Source organism: Citrus clementina, unplaced genomic scaffold (assembly GCF_000493195.1).
Source record: "Citrus clementina cultivar Clemenules unplaced genomic scaffold, Citrus_clementina_v1.0 scaffold_3, whole genome shotgun sequence".
Taxonomy (NCBI): Eukaryota; Viridiplantae; Streptophyta; class Magnoliopsida; order Sapindales; family Rutaceae; genus Citrus; species Citrus x clementina.
In genome coordinates, this window is record NW_006262339.1 from 46564745 (window position 1) to 46585789 (window position 21045).

General features: G+C 33.7%; 2 protein-coding genes across 3 annotated transcripts; both read right to left on the reverse strand.

The window, feature by feature from the left end:
- Nucleotides 1-1765: 1765 nt before the first annotated feature.
- LOC18046617 (ribonucleases P/MRP protein subunit POP1) lies at nucleotides 1766-6445 on the reverse strand. 2 transcript variants are annotated; one of them, XM_024189684.1, is made up of 10 exons: nucleotides 5660-6445; nucleotides 5384-5480; nucleotides 5097-5204; nucleotides 4774-5004; nucleotides 4396-4514; nucleotides 3790-4317; nucleotides 3500-3608; nucleotides 2830-3419; nucleotides 2331-2498; nucleotides 1766-2221 (listed from the first exon to the last, which is right to left on the reverse strand). In XM_024189684.1, the coding sequence occupies exons 1-10, from the start codon at nucleotides 6100-6102 to the stop codon at nucleotides 2023-2025; spliced, it is 2592 nt and encodes an 863-aa protein (XP_024045452.1). In that variant the 5' UTR covers nucleotides 6103-6445; the 3' UTR covers nucleotides 1766-2022. The 2 variants fall into 2 exon arrangements, with proteins under 2 accessions (XP_024045452.1, XP_024045453.1); XM_024189685.1 differs by lacking the exon at nucleotides 1766-2221 and having other exon boundaries at nucleotides 2426-2732.
- Nucleotides 6446-7812: 1367 nt separating this feature from the next.
- LOC18046619 lies at nucleotides 7813-20853 on the reverse strand. The gene is made up of 11 exons (XM_006444464.2): nucleotides 20690-20853; nucleotides 20215-20586; nucleotides 19781-19993; nucleotides 17983-18242; nucleotides 17824-17891; nucleotides 17306-17372; nucleotides 17034-17188; nucleotides 16829-16899; nucleotides 9807-9875; nucleotides 8704-8804; nucleotides 7813-8237 (listed from the first exon to the last, which is right to left on the reverse strand). Exons 2-11 carry the CDS (start codon nucleotides 20372-20374, stop codon nucleotides 7941-7943), a joined length of 1461 nt encoding a protein of 486 aa, XP_006444527.2. The 5' UTR covers nucleotides 20375-20586; nucleotides 20690-20853; the 3' UTR covers nucleotides 7813-7940.
- Between the last annotated feature and the right edge of the window lie 192 nt (nucleotides 20854-21045).

The window sequence follows — 21045 nt, forward strand, 5'->3', positions numbered from 1 at the left end:
AACTTACGTTTACAGTTTTTACTGATCCCTTGAGCTTTGGATAATTGGATCCCCTTGCTTTTCTCGTGGAAAAATTTATGGTCGCAACTTTTCACATTTCTTTCATTTTTGTATTTTTGGCTTGTATATGTCTGTAGATGGCAAATTGCCTCCTGCCATCAACTAAGCTGCGGTCCAGCCAATGTCACCCATTTTTTTGTCTTTTTAAATTCTTTAACACTATTGAACTATTGTTACATTCTTTAATTACTAATATATATAAGTATTTAAAATAATACATTTTACTATCAATTAATTAATTAATTTAATATATAGTTAAACTATGTATATCATTTATCAACCATAATTGATGATAAATGTAAATATGATTTTTTTTTTGTTTTAACCTAACAACAACTGATTTCTTCTCATTCATGTAAGCATGGTTCAAATCTCATATCTTTTATTTCCAACATAAGAAATTTTACTATTGCAAATGGATGGAATGTATAAAATATGAAAATAAATTTAATTATATGCAGTTAATATTTTATTTTATTTTTGTAACATAATATTTATTTAACATATTATCAATTATTTGATTATGTAATAAAAATGTACTAATTTACCAATAATAATAAAGTGTTAGCTTATGTGTCTACCAAATCTTTTTTTTAACAAAGATTTTTATTTTTGGTTGAGTTTTTGTCCTTAAATAAAAAGAATAAATTTAATTACACATTTAAATAAATTGATATTTTTTACTCCATCCGAACATTTTAAATAGTCATTAGTGCATATGTTTACAATTAAAATCTTTCATTGACTTAACTCGAGAATGAAAAAAAAAATCAAATAATTCGTTTATTTGAAAATAATTTAAATGTTTCTATATTTAAAATAAACTAAAAATAAATGCAATTTTGATTTATTATTTTGTTTCTATATTAAAAATAATTTTAATTACCTTTTAATATCAATCATCCTAGGAAATTAAATAAATAAATAAATAATTTTTTATGTAAAACACATTAACTAGTTTTTCATGCTATACAGTGCTTAATAATTTAAAATAAAAATTAAATATTCATGTTTACCACTGGATATCCATATTTATATTAGACGATTATACCATGGATACCCATAATCATGCTTTTGCACTTTAATACATATCAATATCAATGATAATAATTGAAACGAAAATGAACACGTGGCTAAGAAAAAGGATTTTTAAGGCCATCTTAATTTTCAATCTATATATATGAAGGGAAAAGGAAAATTACATTTATAATTAAAAAAATTCCAACCAATCCAATATAATAATGATAATAATAATAATAATAATAAAAGTTTTAAAATAACTACTATTATGGTGCGTTTAATTTTTAGATTGAGAAATCAAAATCATTGACAACGTTTATTTCGCAAAATAAAGTCGAAAATCGAAATCGAAATTATAGGACCCACCTCAATAATAATAATAATAATAATAATTATTATTATTATAGTGCGTTTAATTTTTAGATTGGGAAATCAAAATCATTGACAACGTTTATTTCGCAAAATAAAGTCGAAAATCGAAATCAAAATTATAGGACCCACCTCAATAATAATAATAATATCCTATAATAATAATAATAATAATTATTATTATTATTATTATAGGATTTGTAGTATCAAAGTAACACGGATTTTCAAGATCTACAATAAATTTTGATTTCATACTGTACTGTAAACCAAACATCCAATGCAGTGTCAAACTTGCGATGAAGTTCAGACTGTCGGGAAAGAAGCAAATAATTTAAATTATCAAGAAAAAGCGGAAGAAGACTTTCCGTTCTATCATTACAAAGCCTTGCACTAAAGAACTAACATATTAGCCATCAATATCGAACACTCTTCTCGCTATTTCTCTCTACACCATTGGGTGAAGAAACTTGTGAACTAATTTCGCAATACATTACAACAAATAAATCACGGCAAAATTAACTCTAATCTTTCACTACACGTATAACGAATATGCAAAACACAAGAGGGCAAGATTCACAAGAAATTCACGTCGTCTTCTTGTTGTTCCAGGACAATAGTGGCAAGAGCAAGTCTGTATGCGGAGGATCTTAAGTTTCGAACAAGAACATATATCTCTTTCCTCCGCTGCTTTTCTGGCATCTCATTCCATTGCTCCTCCCTAAGAAGAGCTAGCAAAACTGCCTCGCAGAAAGCCTGTGCCACTGGCTTCTTGCTACAAATAAAATAAACTATTATTCTAAGCTTTTATGAGCAGAGTAAAACAGTGTGATTAAAACAAAGAGTCTGGGAAGTCAAAATGAAGCAAAATGATGTACACTAACCTCCCTCGAACAAATCCAGTTGTGACAAAACCAATTGGCCATCTATGAGAAGCCCTACTAGCTGGATCCTCTGGTATCTGGAGTTCCCAATTACCAGAAGACAGTTCTTTGAAATATGATCTCACAGAAGATTGAGGCATTTGAAGTTGAATCTCATTAATTCCAGAACTGCATCATAGAGACAAGAAACGTGTTGGATAAACAAGGAGAATAGTTACTACACAAATAACTAGTTTCATATGAAGATGAGTGTTAGGAGGGAAAGAATAAAAGTCCCCGAACACTCAAGTCTTTTTTCTCTTCCCTTTCAATAATGCTCTAGGAATAAGAAAATCCCGAAGAGTTAGTTACTTCCAAACACTCGAACAGCAAAGTCTCTTGCACATATCATCAAATCACTAACTACATTAAATTCAAAGAAATCAAGCTCACATAGCTTTCAAATTATATATGTATATATATATATATATATATATATAAAGAGTTAGAAAATAAGTACCTCGAAGTCCATAATGATATATCAGTAAGCTGAGGCACACATACAACAGCTCCCTCTTCAAAAACACCATTCTTGTAAGCATGGAGAAGAACTCTAAGGAAACATAATTTTTGGTTATAATTAATTTGCTTAATCATATTTTGACTATGATCAAGGTTGCTTTGCTTTTTCATTAACTCCACAAAACTCATCTTCTGACTAGCAACATGGGGAAATAACAGCAAATGATCACCGTGGATCTCATTCATGAAGTATGTCAGCATACTGGATGTCCTTGCTACAATTCTGTCAAATGGATTACCTTGACAGACCAATGATGCCATATCCCTCCTTCCACATCCTGCATGTGATGAAGACTTATCATCAACCATGTTTTTTGCACTTGAAATTTCAGTATATTGCTCTCCAGTTGCTACATTCTTCAAGGAAACACCAACAATATTCCATGGGGGTGGAATGGGAATTCTCAAATGTCTTATATTAGCAGGACGTAATTCTGCTTTTTCATCAGCAGCAGCAGCTTCAATCCCCATAGAACATGAGTATGCATTACAATCTGGAAAATCTGAAGGAAAATATGGTGATCCAATCTGCAAAAGAGAGAACATTTACATGCAATGTTTTAATACACAATCGCTCAAAACTACAATTTAAGGGTGCACATACTTACATTACATGCAATCCAGTGTTTCTCCCTCAGACCTATTGCACGAACCCCCTTGGAGACAATAGATATCCAGAAGACTCTAGCCCAACATATTGGGAGTATAATGGACCATCTGAGATAAAAATTTTATTTTATATTTTTTTAATTAACTGAAGGGTAAAATGGAAGGCACAGAAGCAATAAGTGAACTTCAACAAATCGAAAATACGAAAATTTATTTTTGATGAATACATGTGATATACTCTAAAGTATGAGAGGACTAACAGAAGAATTAAAAAGAAAATATATATTACCCCATAAGTGAGCCCCTTTTATCATTATTTCTCAGAAGCAGAACAGGACAAGATCTCAAGCACTGCACCTCGTTTGAAGTCTTCCGTTTCCCTGATTTTGGATCATCAAGGCAAAGGTAATCCATACGCGTCTGATGTTTTTCCATGCAAAGTTCATTTTCTTCCATGGGGGGGCTTATTCCACAGCTAGCATCCCACAAACTTTTGTCATTGACAATGCCACTACCTTCAAATTTTGAACATGATGAAGAGAGCAACTCTTCTCTCTTCTCCGAAATTCCTAGTAGTGCAACCTGCTTTTTCATTTCATGATCTAGTTCATCATTGAGTGTCAATGTAGAAGCGGACTCTGGAACATCTTCAATCCTTTTATCAGGAAATACACGAGGATCATTTACTGTTAGAGGCAAAATCGCACAAGAAGAAATTTGTTCTTCATCCTCAAGGGTAGAACATATTTTGGTTTGGGAATCATCCTGAGCCTCCAACATAGAACATTTCTTCAGTTGCCGAGAATTCTTTGAAGTACTGCAGAGCCAATCAACAGGATATAGTCAATCTTAAAGACTTACTTAAAATGATCAAATTTACATAAAAGAAACTAACCTATTAACTGGTTGCAATATCTTTTGAAGAAGTTGAAATGCCTTTGATCCAATAACTTCCAGTTTTGCAAGTTGACCCTCGAGTGAAAAACAATTAATCAAAGTGCCGGTCTCATTCACCTAGATTATAAGACATTAAACATACAACAAAATTTATCGTGAGTAAATAATAAATTACAAGAAATTTTCATTTAATCTACAGTTAGATTAAATGAAAATATTTCATTTCAACAGGCGGCTCAAAATCATATCAGAAAGGCTTCCCAAACGACCACAAATTTGAGGTAGGGAGGTCAAGCCTGCTAAAGAAGAACTAGTGTATCGTCAATAAAATTTGCTATATAGATGTTCTAACAAAAACCAGCTACATGTGCTTTACCTGTTTCTGACAGGCTAATTTTAGAGCACCAAATCCCTCACCAAAAGCTGAAGCATGAATCCATAACCAAAGTTGGCGATAGTGTGAATGACACTCAGTTTCGCATGACCCATTACCTCCAACAGAAGTATTGAAATTACCATCCTCTTCTCGATCCTGCTTGTCCAAAGGTTTCCACATATAGGTCACTGGAGCAATAGGCTGAGAAAAAGGTACTCCAAAATGATAAAGCTGAAAAAAGAATCAAATATATAAAGAAAAATTATCAGATATCCATATCCATTCTTATGATTCATAAAAAAGGGTGATACAGGTTGACTTACCATAGCACTTTCATAAACAGCACCAGATAGAACAGAATGAAAACTATCTCCGGATTCAGATGATGGGGAAGGCACCAGTACCATCTGTAGGATAGACAGTAACGAATCCTGGAAAGCATAGAACATGAAAACAAATTTAGACTAATAATCTAGTGAGGCTAGTGAAAGCTAAAGTAATCATTTGTTACAATCAATTAAAGAAAAGATTCCTCAATCAAACAATGTCACATAGAATGGGAAAAATTTTAAGATAAACAAAATTTACAAGGAAAAAAGGAAATGCCTGCCTCTGGACCCTCCAATTGAACAGCATTGTAATAGCTTGCATCATGTACAACAACTCCTTCTTTGACCCACTTCAACAAAGCCCTACTACCCCTTCCTCTGCATACCACAAACTCAAATTATTCAATAAATACCGGATGAAAAACACATAAATTCTTCCTCACATATGAACAAGAAATAAAATGGTAAAAGTAAGCACATATTAATCTTAAACATCCAAGTAAGGAATTCATTTTTCTTCACAGAATTTAGCAATTGCAGCAATAATCTAACAATACCTGCCCTGCAAACCAAGAGGAAGATAAAAACCCCACAACTTTCTCATAGTAAACCGCTTAGCATGCCAAACATGAGTTCTGAGACGCTTTGTATCATCTCCAGAAACAGGGAACCCACTTTCGGGATTCTTCTTAAGCTCTATGCTTCTACGAATTCGACGTGGAACCTTCGTCTGATCTTTCTCACCATCCAAGGCATTGGCTTTATCAGTTGCTCCAAATTTCCGCCGCTTCTTTGATCTCTTCCTGGTGATTTGATTGTTATAGGCAGAGGTTCTCCTTCTCTTGTTTCTACGAGACCGAAAATTGTTGTCTAAACGATTTGATACAATTGAGTGAAGACTCTCCATCTCAGAAGCTCTAGCCTCCGCAAATTTCTGCACGTTGAGTTTTCGAGGCGGAACTGATGAAACTTGAGACCGCTTGCTTCCATCGGAAGCCATTCAGAGCATAAATTAATTCTCCAACAATTTGAAGCTTCTATTGGTTCACTAATAAATGTCGGCTGAATTCTCAGTGCCAATTCTCAGCTTAAGAGCCCTGCAGACTCGGCAGGTCACCAATTTATTGTTAACCAAAAAAAAATTATTGTTAAAAAAAAAAGGGGAGGAAAATGATCCGGCTGCTATAATGGTAAAATCCTTCGGGAAGGCGAATTTTCTTTTCTTAAGTAAATTGCTATAAACAGCGGAAGCTTTCGAAATAATTTGAAAGAGCTTGCTTGTTTCTCAGAGGTTTAAGGGACAGGGACCTGGGGTTTTAGAAGCCAAGAGAAAATTAGGCTTGTTTTGGAGTTTAGGCTAATTTTTGAAATAAAATATTATTATTTATATTTAAAAAATTATTCTAAATACTGTTATTTTAGTAAGATAATTTATTATAAAACTAGTAAATTATTATTAACAACAATTTATTATGAGTTAATAACAAATAATTATTATGCTTTAAATCATAAAAAAATTATTTCCAACATTTTAAACAACGCTCGGTTGAACAAAGAAAAAATAAATATTTTCAAACGTTTTAATAAGAACCTTGTGATCCTTTTAACTTTTCAAAAAATATAATAAAAGTACAGTAAAAAAAACATGTTCATCTTTTTTTCTTTTTGATTTAAAAATAAATAAATAAATAAATATTTCTTAAACCTATTCCACTTCTTCTTTGTCCTTTTTCTCCCAGCTATATTTTGGGTGCTTAACAAATTCATTAAATTAATTGAAAACTAATTAAAACTAAATTAATTAAAGAATTTGTTTACAATTTAACTTGACTATTGCTGTAAGTATATATATGTCCTTTTAAAAAAAGAATAATTTTATTGATGTTTTGATTAAATAAAGATAATTAATTTAAATGATTTAAAAGTAACGAATTTTTTTAATTTAAAAAGTGCACTAAATAAAACTTAATTTTTTTAAATTTAGTAGATGAATGTATAGAATAGTAAAGTATTAAAAAAAATTTAAAGTGCAAATAGCTGCATCGAATATTAATCCCATGTTTATTTGGATTGCTCTAATAGACTAAATTTAAATTTTAATCATAAAATTATGAGATTAGCAATACACCCTTTTTTTTTGTTAATTCTTGGAAAATATCAATTTATTATTTAAACAATTTTATTTATTCTATTTAATATAAAATTATATATATAATAATGTATAATTTAAATAACTTACATTTGTTTGTTATAGTTGTAAGTGCAGAAAATATTTTAATTTGGTAAATTCATATTTGTCCTTCTAAATAATTTTATCTAACATAGAACTGTGATTACAAAACGTGGAATTTTATAAGGACTTTAAAGGCTTGTGAAGGGCACTTCTCAAGGAAATAAACAGATGAGGGGATCGGCCTGGCCCTTTTTCATTGGTCTGGGTTGGAGCTTGCAGACGGCGGGCCCAATACCATGAGTTATAAATCCTGGAGTGTTGGTTGTTTTAGACCAATACACACGACAATACAAAGCATTTTGTATATCTTACGACGTTCAGGTTGAAACTGTAAACAGGTCGCACTCTTGCTTCATGGCTCCTTGATCCGTCACATAACCAAGAGGATGGAATCATGAAACAGACGTCTCAGGACAAATGAATGTTAAATCAGTTAGTATCAAGAAAGTGCTAAAACCCACTAAACAAAGTGGCGATAAAGTTGACAACAGAATCTCAATAAAAAATGGAATAAAGTGGAAGGAACTGAAGTACAATCCTGTGAAGTGTGAGTACTGCACAAACAAATTATAGTACACTCCTTACAACCCAATATGACCATCATCCTAAAGGTTTTCCATAGGTGTAAAAGGGACACTATTTGGTTTGATAACACGATACCCCACAAAAACAGAAACACACAATGAGACTACTGAGAGTAGAAGGGCAAAGACACTAGCTGTACTACCACCTGAGCTACCTGGGGCTGACTTAGTTAACAGTGAACTTCCGGAGGAAATATCCAACGGTACCCAATCGCAGTTAATAGTATAGTGCCCAGATCCATGCCATGGATTCCTGTCAACCGGATACCAGAATGCAACAGACAGTTTGCTTGATTCACCGATTTTAAACTGCACATCCTGCCAATAACAGAAGCCAAATCGTTTAGACAAAAGCATGACAAGGTAATTTCTTTACTAAAAACTTTTAGATTATACTGCAGAATGATCACATGAAAATAACTTCATTAAATATTTTCTTGGCAATGTAAGCCTTGTTTCCATCGTGGAAATTATTTACACTAAATGAAGCCACAGGTCCATTTGAGACAGCAAAAGTTCCATGTTCAAGTTGCGCAGCATTTTTTAATCACATTCTTAGGTTAAAAGTAGGAGTTAGTTGCTATGAATTCTGAACAACATCAAGGCAGTCTTACTGATTACTGTTAAAATCTATTATCTATATTCTTTGAAACCAACAAGATCTACCAGAAAGCTATACAAATGCTTTAAAAGTCTTGGATGAGTATACGAGTTAGGCTTAAAGTTTCTTTTCACAGAATCCTAGGTAGCTCAAAATGTTGAATGCAACAGATGAGTATCCAACCTGCTGGATGTGATCCATGGTTCTCAAAGGCCTTGAGAATTCAAAATAGTATGTGCCCTTTTGACCACCTGATGCATATGGACTGTCCTCTTCCACGAAACCTGTGGAGGCAAAGCTTGAGTATTATTCTAGAGAGTAGAAAAATGAAAATATGACAGAGACTAAGAACTCACCAAAAAAAAAAAAAACAATAAAAATAAAAAAGATGAAACGCAAGGTTAAAAATTTGAACTCAATACACCATGCTAAGTTGAAAAGCAAAGTGTGCTTTCCCTGAAGTATGAACAGTATGTGTATCATGGAAAAAGGTCATAATGAATCAAAGTAATTTCATTATCTTATTAAATTCAGCCACTGGCTTGTCAACCTACAGCAAATGTAAGGTACCATCGCTCTGCCTAAAAAGCAATAAACAACACAGTTTAAGTCCTCGTTTGGTATGACCTCTCTACTAGCTAAAAGAGCCTTTTTAATGTCAAAAGCTCTTTTCAAAATTATTTTGTGTCGTTTGGCTATAACTTAGTAAAGCTCTTAGTGATTAAAAAAGCTATTTTGCCTCTATTGGGGGCCCAAATTTTGCGCTCTTTGAGAGTAGAGGTTGTGGAGCTTTTCTAAAGAAGTCATTTGTCTCAAATACCCTTATATTATTTCACAATTTTATTTAATTCGTTTCATAACTTAACTTTAAAAAAATTCCCCATTGAAGTATTTTCACAACTTAAAAAAATAATTAAAAAAGTAGCTCTCATTGACAACTAAATAATAAAAAAAATTTTGTTAAAAACTCTACTAGTACAAGCTTCACTGGTAGAAGATCTATTTGAAGAAGTTCTATTTGAAAAGTTATACCAAATGGAGCCTTAATATATTACTATTACTACTCTATTGCTAGGGGTAAAATATATAGGTGTGTTGATGTCATGCAAAGAGACCATCCAATTTTACTAGCACTTAAAAGGGTCCTGCCTTAGGCAAGCAGTTGATGGCCTGTGTTGATTATCCAACTATAGGCAAGCCGTTGATGGCCTGTGTTGATTATCCAACTATAAACATACATCAAAAACGGAATTTAAATGTCAAATCCAAAACAAAAGTATAACAACCTGAATGAACACTGAAGCTGCTGTGCCACCAAGCCCCTTTCCAATCATTTTGTGCACTAGAATCATTCCCTGACAATGGATAAGACCAACTCTCAAGTGGAATGATTTGTATAAATCATTTAAACTCCATGCAGACAAGAAGATAATAAAAGAAGAACGTTATGCAGATTATGAAAACAAGAATTATAGTGGAGAGATAGATTTCCTTGTTTCTCACAACAGAACATATAGAAAAGATTTCTTTCTCCAGGCTAACCAAGGAAACATTATTATTTGAATATTTGATGTCAATTCAGATCAGCTTGAGATTTTGTATAAAACTACTTGTTGACGAAGTTAACATGGCAAGGAAAATGAAAAGTTAATAACATGAAACCACATATTGCTGTTTACTTAAAAGAGAAAAGGCACTTCCTGTTCAACTTGCTATAGGGATGGCAATGGATTGGATCTGATCCAAGATCCACATGATCCAAATGCAATCGGATTGGATTTAGATCGGTTTAAAATGAATTTGAATCGGATTTGGATATTGATGTGCGGATTTAAGACGGATCTGGAGCAGGTCTAGATCTATCCTAATATCTAAATCCATATGCATATCCACCTATCTTTTAATTTAATTTTATTTTATTTTAAAAGTCTCTTAACAATTGTAGAATTATAATGATAATAAATTTTATTCATAGTGTCGATAATTTAGGGATTCTTAGCTATTTTCTTGTTATTTGAATAAAATAGGAAAATACCATAAATCAGGAAAGTAGATACACTCTGATTTTATGGTCCTAAAAATTAGTCCTAGAATTGCTCTCTAGTTTTCCTATTTATTTCTACCGATCACTGTGTTTTGAATAAGAATAATAAGGAAAAGTTCTATAGCTTTGTCTCTCTGTTTTTCCTTTTTTACTACATGGTATCAGAGCTTTAGGGTTCGGCCATGAACTACAAAGCAGCCATGGTTGGCTCTAATTCGGCTTCCTCCGACGCTAACAGCACTGCGACATCCTCTGAAGGGATTTCCCAGCCATCCCCAATTGTGCCTGTTAGTGAAAATACCTTACAAATAACCATTCACAAGTTAAATGGTAAAAATTATTTAGAGTGGTCGCAGTTTGTGTGTTTGGTGATTGATGGCAAAGGCAAACTTGGATATTTAAATGGAGAAATTCAACCTCCAGCTGCTGATGGCCCAAAATTCCTACAATGGCGATTAAAAAATTCAATGGTTACCGCCTGGCTTATTAATTCCATGGACCCTACTTTGGGAAAGCCATTCTTGTTTTTGCCAACTGCTTGTGATGTTTGGGAGGCTGTTAGAGAGACATACTTAGACCTAGAGAATCATTCTCAATTATATGAAATAAACACTCGGATGTGGAGGACGCAACAAGGTGATAGAGATGTAACTGCATATTATAATGACATGATGATTTTGTGGCAGGAATTGGATATGTTTGAAGTTGAGGTATGGGAGAGTCCAAATGATAGCGCTCGATACAAGAAAAAAGTTGAGCAAAGTCGAGTGTTTGTATTTCTGGCAGGACTAAATATAGACCTTGATGAGGTTCGAGGACAAGTTTTGGGGCGAAAACCTCTGCCCTCTATTAGATAAGTTTTTTCAGAGGTTCGTCGCGAGGAAGCTCGGAGACGTGTGATGTTAAAGCGAGTAGAGGAACCAAAGACTGATCTTGATGGTTCAGCCCTTGTAGCTCGTGGTTATGAGCAACAAGGAGATAGACGAGGAGGCAAACAAAGGCCATGGTGTGATCATTGTCGGAAACCGTGGCATACACGAGAAAGTTGTTGGAAACTCCATGGAAAACCTGCAAATTGGAAGAAGAAATCAGGTGACGATGCTCGGCCAGCAGGAGATAATCGTGCTTTTCAGGTTAGCACCACTAATCCAGAGCAGCAGTCATCCTCAGAATCTCTTTCTTTTACTAAGGAACAAATGGAGCACCTGTACAAGATGTTTCAATCCCAATCCGTAGGAAATTCTAGTTCATCTTGTTCTTTAGCCCAATCAGGTAATATTTTCACCACAGCCTTTACCTGTATCAATCCAAACACCTCCTGGATATTAGATTATGGAGCAACTGATCATATGACTCGGTCCTCGCAGTTGTTTTCTTCTTATTCACCTTGTGCAGGAAATCAAAAGGTCAAAATAGCAGATGGTTCCTTTGCAACTGTTGCAGGGAAAGGAAAAATTATTATTTCTCCTCTTCTTACTTTGAAAGATGTTCTTCATGTTCCTCATTTGTCCTATAATCTCTTGTCAGTCAGTAAATTAACTCGTGATCATAATTGTAAAATTAATTTTTGGTCCTCTCATTGTAAATTTCAAGATTTAACCTCGGGGAAGACAATTGGGGATGCTAGACAAGACGGTGGCCTCTACCTCTTTAATAATGGTTCAAACTTTGGAAGGCAAGACCAGCAGACTTGTTTCAATTCTATTTCTATTTCCAGTAACAATGAGATTATGTTATGGCATTTTCGGTTAGGACATCCAAGTTTTCAATATTTAAAGCAGTTATTACCCAAATTATTCATGAATAAAAATGCTTTCAGTTTTCAATGTGAAGTTTGTGAATTAGCTAAACATCATTATTTTTGATAAATAGAATGCCTACAAGAACTTTAGGGTTTAAGACACCAATAAATCTTTTCAATGAATGTTTTCTAGCTTCAAGGTTAATAACAAGTATTCCATTAAAAATTTTTGGCAGTATTACTTTTGTTCATAACCATGACTCTAGAAGAACAAAATTCGATCCAAAGGCACATAAATGCATTTTTGCAGGCTATCCTACAAATCAAAAAGGTTATAAATGCTTTGATCCAGTTTTGAAAAAAATGTTTGTTTCCATGGATGTCACTTTCTTCGAAGGACAATCATATTCTCACAATTTTCATTTTCAAGGGGAGAAAAACAATAGTGAAAATGATATGTGCTTAAATGATTCTGACTTAAACATTGAATTTGATTGTATTAATAATGATGTTTTGTCGAAAGAAAATGAGAAAGGGAATCCAAATGAATCAACTGTTGAAAATTCTAGACAACCTCCGTTAATGCCATCACATAACCAAAATTCTGGAATGTCAGAGATTTGCACGAAACGGTATAAAGGTCTTGTGTATTCAAAGGAGTACCTAGAACAAAAAAAGAAGAGGAACATTGTCCTACAGCATCACCAAGAATCTGACCAGAGGTTGGATCATGAAAATTCTGACAAGAATCCTCCAAGTAATTTTGAGTTAAATTCCTCAAATAAAAATGATCTTCCTATTGCTCTTAGGAAAGGTGTTAGGTCTTGTACTAAACATCCTTTATCCAACTTTATTTCTTATAAAAATGTGACCCCTTCCTTTCGTGCCTTTATTTCACAAGTCTCTAGAGTGGTTATTCCAAATAATGTACAGGAAGCTCTAAAGGTTCCTGAATGGAGGGAAGCTATTTTTGAGGAGATGAGAGCTCTGGAGAAGAATGCTACTTGGGAAAAAGTTGATCTACCACAAAGAAAAGGTGTTGTTGGTTGTAAATGGGTATTCACTGTGAAATATAACTCTGATGGGTCCTTAGAACGATACAAGGCTTGACTGGTAGCGAAAGGCTATACACAAACTTATGGAATAGATTATTCTGAAACTTTCTCTCCAGTGGCTAAACTAAACACTATTCGTGTTCTTTTGTCAGTTGCTGCAAATCTTGACTAGTCTTTAAATCAATTAGATGTAAAGAATGCTTTCCTCAATAGTGATCTTGAAGAGGAAGTCTACATGGAGCCTCCACTGGGTTTTACTAAGAAGTTTGGATCCAAAGTATGTAGACTTAAAAGATCATTATATGGTCTAAAGCAGTCACCTAGAGCCTGGTTTGAAAGGTTTACAAAATTTGTGAAGAGCCAGGGCTATAGTCAAGGACAAGCAGATCATACTCTCTTTACAAAAGTCTCCACCAAAGACAAGCTCTCGGTTTTAATCGTTTATGTAGATGATATAATTCTGACAGGAGATGATACAGATGAAATGAACCGATTAAAGCAATGTTTAGCTAAGGAGTTTGAGATAAAGGATTTGGGGCAATTAAGATATTTCTTGGGAATGGAAATTGCAAGATCAAAAGAAGGTATAGTGGTATCACAAAGAAAGTATACCTTGGATCTCTTGAAAGAAACTGGTATGAGTGGGTGTAAGCCAACTGATACTCCAATTGAAGCAAATGTGAAGCTTGGAGAAGTGAAAAAAGGAGTTCATGTGAATGCATGCAGATATCAAAGGTTAGTTGGGAAGTTGATTTATTTGTCTCATACTCGACCTGATATAGCTTTTGCTGTAAGTATGGTAAGTCAATTTATGCATTCTCCTTGTGAGGAACATTTTGAAGCCGTGTTTCGAATTTTTCGTTATTTGAAAGCAACTCCAGGGAAAGGTCTGTTTTTTGGTAAAAATCAGCAAAGAGGAATTGAAGTTTATACCGATGCAGATTGGGCAGGTTCAATCACTGACAGAAGATCAACATCCGGATACTGCACTTTTATATGGGGTAATCTAGTTACTTGGAGGAGCAAAAAGCAAAGTGTTGTTGCTAGAAGTAGTGCAGAAGTTGAATTTCGTTCAATGGCTCAAGGAGTGTGTGAAGTACTTTGCTTAAAACGGGTTCTAGAAGAACTTAAACAGCCATTTAGTCTCCCTATGAGGCTGTACTGTGATAATAAATCAGCTATTAGTATAGCCCATAATCCGGTGTTACATGACAGGACAAAGCATGTTGAGATTGATAGACATTTTATAAAAGAGAAGCTTGACGAAGGGATAATTTGTACTCTTTTTGTTCCCACTGTGAAGCAGCTTGCAGATGTCTTCACCAAGAGCTTGATGAGACAGCCATTTGAACTTCAAGTTAGCAAGTTGGGCATGATTGATATCTTTGCGCCAACTTGAGGGGGAGTGTCGATAATTTAGGGATTCTTAGCTATTTTCTTGTTATTTGAATAAAATTGAAAAATACCATAAATCAGGAAAGTAGATACACTCTAATTTTATGGTCCTAAAAATTAGTCCTAGAATTGCTCTCTAGTTTTCCTTATTTCTACCGATCACTGTGTTTTGAATAAGAATAATAAGGAAAAGTTCTATAGCTTTGTCTCTCTGTTTTTCCTTTTTTACTACATTTCATAGCATATTAGTAGTATTTCTCATGCATTTAAACTCTTAAAACTTAAAGGTTAGTTTTGTAAATTTAAAGGTCAGCTAGCCCCAAAGCATGTACATGCAATATTCAAATTGTAAGCCAAGTAATACAACTTGACAATTTATTTTACTATATTGGCCAAATAATTTTTAAGGAATATAGTTATTCATATATTTAGTCAAATATGACCATAATAAAAATAATAAAACACTGAATATAAATCATATTTAATTTATATGTCATTATCTAATGTTGTAAGAATGAGGGTGGGTGTGTGTGGATATTAGAATGATGAAGGAGACAATAGAATATTAGATTGATCTTACTCCTGCAATTACTTTTGAAGAATATTTTATTATATTTTTTATTTGTTGTTTTGGTATAAAAGTATAAACTACAATATTTATTATATTTTGAGATAAATTATATAATTTATTTGTTATTAAAACATTTTAGCCTTTAATTTTCATTCTAAAAAATTATTACTTTTTTATTGCTGAGTTTTAGAATTCATGACGGATCTAGAGTATATTTGGATTTTATTTTTTTTTGGATTTGGAGCAGATATAGATATTTTTCTTTTGGATCTGGATATGGAGCGAAAAATATGGATTCATAACGGATCTGGAGCAGATACGGATTTTAATTTTTATTATGGATCTGGATATAGAGCATAGTAGATCCAACCCATATCCGCCCCATTGCCATCCCTAGCTTGCTAGAAGTTTTGATGACTGAAATGCAATAAGTTACTCCATATATATTAGAAAAGTACATCTCTTAGAAATGCCAGTTTCAATTGATCCAATGCACAAGAAAAAATTAAACATAGCAAATTGACAAGTTACTAAACATTGTGTGCTTTTCTCTAAGGAACAACTGTTTCTAAATCTCATTCGAGTTGCATTGCTTATCTGTAACTTCAACAGTTGCTGAATCCTTTCTAGAGAGCATAGCTTCAGCCATTGGTCAAACCTTCAAAAAGTATCTGATATTGCTTGTGGATCAATTTTATGCAGAAAAAAGGGCCAAATATAAACATAAAAGGGTTTTATCCTAAATCAGATCATTCTACATCTTAAATGTGAAGAGGCATTTGATAGCTTGATGCATGATGAGTAAAAACAATTTGTACAAATTAGAATAGGAGCTGTAGCATTTGCTATCTTGGTGTGTGGGGGTAAAAAAGATATCTGCAGCAATTATATTATGATTAGGAAGAAAAGGATATAAGTTGAGGGCTAAAACAAGAAGGAAATACATTAACAACAGAGAGTAAATGAGGGCTTTGATTTCTGTAAAGGCCGTACAAGAAAAGAAAAAGCCAAAAGAAGCGTAGTGACAGAGAGTAAAAGATAATTGCTGAAAATTAAAAGGAAGACAACTAGGCAAAACCATGAAGCCTTCACGTGGGTGTAGTGGAAGACAGATATTCGTATTCTCATTTAATAATAGTTGAACATTGTCAAATGGATAAAAAATAAATGAGGCTGTCCTTGGAGATCCTTATACACCATGAGATAAGTGATTTGCATTTCAATATTTTTTAAAATCTCTTCAAGGTGGGTGCCAACATTAGGAAAGTATGAAATAGAGTATCTCACAAAAGCTAAAAAACTAATATTTGACTTGGGAGGAAAGTTGAGCATTCAATGCCAGCTTGATGATTGTGTTCTTGGCAGTCACTTTCTTTAGTGCCTTATGGCTTATCCCACTTTATGTTTCTTTTTTAAGAAAATTCTTATCTCTTCTAGTCATGTAATTGTATATATATTTCATTTGTGGCTAATAAAGGATCTAAAATGGTTTAATTTTATACCTGAAGGGCCCATTCCATCAAGGTACCTACAGTGAGGGGTCCAAGCGTAAACATCAACCAGATGACCAAATCTGCTCAGCAGAAAAAGGGGAAAAAATGATTAGAAAACAAGTAAAGTGCATATGCTGGCACCAGCAAAGCATATGACTGTATGTCCTAAATGTCAAGAATTAAGTTGTACTACACTTCTATAGTTGTACTTCACCTGTCACCTCCATTTCCTTCACTATTATCTACAGGGTTGCCGCCATAGAGTCGTCCAGGAATAGCACTTCCAATTGAGAAATGCATAATGTCAACTTCATGACCTTTGCAAGTCTTGCTGGTGCAAGAGCCAATTCCTTCTTTACAACCACCCATCTAACAACACATAAATTCTCACAATTTTTATCCAATGCAAAGTGCAAGACGATAATTGCGGTAGACATTGTAAAAGAAGAAGGTAGCCATGGCACCGAAATCAGTAGGATAACTTACATTGTGATAGGTGGCATCTTCACCTATTTGAAACATGAGCGCAATGGATGGACATCTGGTGTTTTCACTGCATTATGAAAAAGAAATCCATTTCAAGAAAAGCCAAACCATTGGCAAAGTTGCCAAATTAATTTTTCATTTCCATAGAACAACACCAAAAGCATAGAATGACAATTAAAATTCACACAACCAAAACAAGGGAGGATAAGGATTTGGATGTGATCTTGATAACCAAATGCCAACAAAATAGTGCATATAAAGTTAATTTCCCCCAATCAAAATTTATATGCATCTTGACAATGATGTCACGAAAGTATCCATTTAGAGAACAAACGTGTACCCATATGCCAGGTAAAATTTGTCACCGGTACCAAACATGGGAAATAAATCAAACTAAAAGCAGATTATATGGCAGCAAGTACCAGCTCAGACGGATCAAACACATCAAAAAAATAAATATTGTTCACTATTGAATATGAACCATCAGTAATATTTTCATTTTCCAAATCAAAACTCACCCTTTAGAATACACATATTCCCCGTCCACTTGCAATAAGAAGTATACATCATGCCCATCATGCAAAGCCTGCAATAACCAGGCAAAAAAGGTCTACCAAAATTAGATTTTTTAAGTCAGCTCAAAATCAATTTGATTTGAATAAAACTGAAAAGCATACCTTAACGTTCATTTTTCCGCCTTTGTACTCGTGCTCAGCGTGAGGGTCAAGAGCAGGGAGGAGGGAGAACTCAGAGCCATCAATGTCTTCCCAATCATCGGCGTGGCCATCGAGTGTGATGAGTCCAGGCTTAAACTCGGCCAGGACTCGGATCTCAGAGTCGGACTCGCAACTCCACTTACCCGACTCTTCATGCGAGTTGACCCAACCGATCGAAACGGTACTTAAAACGAAAAGCAATAGTAAGAGTCGTGGCTTTGCTGGAAGAGAAACAAGAGAATAAAATGAATAAACAAGTATGAAATTGATTGTTATGAAACATTTGAACTCTAACAAGTCCTACTTTGTAAATTGCTACTCTTGTCTGTAAGGATAACTTAATGTTTCAAAATGGTTGCTAAACATACCCAATTCCCCTTGATGCAGTTTACAAGCAGCAAACTACAAGATAAGTTATTAAACTCATGATAGGCTTATGCAATATCAACCAATTCCTTGTTCACGGGCGGGGATGATCTTTCTAGTTTGGAATTACATACAATTTCTCTTTCATAGCAAACAATAAAATCCTCTCATCAGCTGATGAAGTGTTCTTAGGCTTATAAATGTCAAAATGTAATATATCATGGAGAATTAACAGCGAAAAGTCAAAATTTTCTAGAGTCGACCAGAACTTTGTGAGATGCTACAGAAATGAATGATAAAGGCAGTATTTAATTTGTATTTGTTCAAGTAGGCGAAAATTTTGCTGCATACTGAAATCCAGAGCAATACTTGTCCCATTTTCTATGTTTCTAGCATTTTCTAAATATGTTACATAATCGAATAATTTTGTTCAATATTAGAGGGATGGCTGGTATGAGGCTTTTCTTTCCCGAGGCTACAATAAATACATAGTTTTGATAACGAATACGAAAGAAGAATCTTTGGCAACCCATTTTATATAGCTGTAAAGTGAGAGTTTTACTAAATTATATAGTCAATGATTTATCTTATTATCCATTTTTTCTCCACAACATACTACAGAGAGTAGCTATAAAAAGTTAGTCCATGCTTTCATTTCTGCTCAAAATTATATGTTGTGCATTAAAAACTAGAGTTCGCAAAATTTGACACGATCCGATTACCTGACACAAGTACAATGCAAATAAATGAGTTTGAGTTATCAAATTTAACACGATTATTAAATCAGCCGGATTCGGGTCAATACAATTTTCTTTTTTTTTTTCATGTCAAGTTAGGGTTAAAGTTATTGCCCCATTTACCCGATTATTAACATGACTATATTTTCTATTCTAAATCAATTTGTAGATTCTTATTAAAACTCAAATATTGAACATAATTCTCTCTTCTTCTTCTTCAATTTTTTTTTGGGGGGGGGGGTGTTGTGGTGTGAAAATATATGTGATGTTTCACATATAAAATTCTAAACAGATTTAGAACTTCAATAGTGTAAGTGTAAATGCGTAAAAAATTGGTAAACATATATATATACATATATATGTGTATATACGTACACACACACACATACATGTATATTGTGAAATATATAGATATTAAGCAAGTTATTGCGAAACCTATTTATTTTATGTGTCGAGTTAAGGTCTCAATATTTTGTCACGATTATTAAATAGGTCATGTTTGGGTCAACTTAAATTTAACACAATACGAGCATGACCTAACGACCCGTTTTAGCAAGTCTAGTAAAAACTATCAACAAAATAACCAGAGAGATAACACATAGATTAGACCATAGAGAAAGCACAAAAATGCATGGACCTGTATTTAAGACACATACCAGTTTCTTTAGGGGAGGCTTTACTGTTCCTTCTACGGAATGCACAAGAACAAATAATAAGCACAGATATGATGGCAGTGATCAGTAGGCCAGTACCAATACCAAATAAAAGAATCAAATTTGAATGTTTCCCTTTATTTGAGGTACTGGATGGCAAAGAAGGGGATGCTCGATGTGTTGGTGCTTTCATAGGTGGTGAACTAGCAAGAGGAGCTGCAAAACGAGATGAAAAGCTTTACCATGGTTCATCAATATAAGTAAAACAAGATTAACATAAATAAAAATCCACCTATAATTTACAAGTAACACACAGAGAGTTATCAGCGGAATAATAATAACAATTCATCAAATACAAGTGTCTGTCAGCACATTACAAAAAGTCTTGCAATATCAACCATGCTTCTTCCTGATGAATGATCAGAGTGAAATCTTACCCTGAGATGGAGCAGGAGGCTCAAACCAGGTAAAATTAAGGAGCTTGTAGTCACCCACTAATGTAGAGTCGAAATGAACCTTATGTGTGGTAAGAGAAAAATTTATTGCAGCAGCATCACTGGCAGAAAAACTGATTCCCGTATGTGGAGTAATGTCCATTGATATGTTTAATTGTGACAAGCTAAGTACATAAAAGTTGATCAGCTCAATTTGAGAAACTCGCAAACCAAGCTGCGATGCTAATTCTTCTAGAAAAAGATTCCAATTTGGGTTTTGTGATACATTTAAAAGTACAAGGTCGAGCTTTATAGTATACACACAGTGGCAACCATGACTTGCTCGTTTCAACACTGTGTCAGGTTTGCAACAATCTGGCAAAATAAGATAAGAACACCAGTGTGAACAAATAATTTGCCATCATTCAATATGCCAAAAACCCAACAAAACCCTAAGAAAAGTAAAAGTTTCTTTTACCTAAACAGATTCAAAGCAGTCGAATAAGGAGAGCTTCAGAGCTTTCAGTTTAAGTATTTGAGGAGAAAATAACTTTCGAGAGCTTGCGAAGAGAAATGGAGAGAAGAGAGCAGAACTTGTGAAAACGGGCCTAAAATGGTTGCGTTTAGGGTTTGGTTAATAGTACACCTGTTGACACCCTTCAAAATTTCTAATGAAACCATTTATGTAAAATGCAAATCAATTAAACATTTACACAAGTTATTTTTTGACAAAATTTTTACATCGCCCTGTTTCATAATTCAAATTTATATTTTTAGTTTTAATTAAAATAAAATTTCTTAAATAAAAAATTATGGAAATTTCTTAAATAAAAA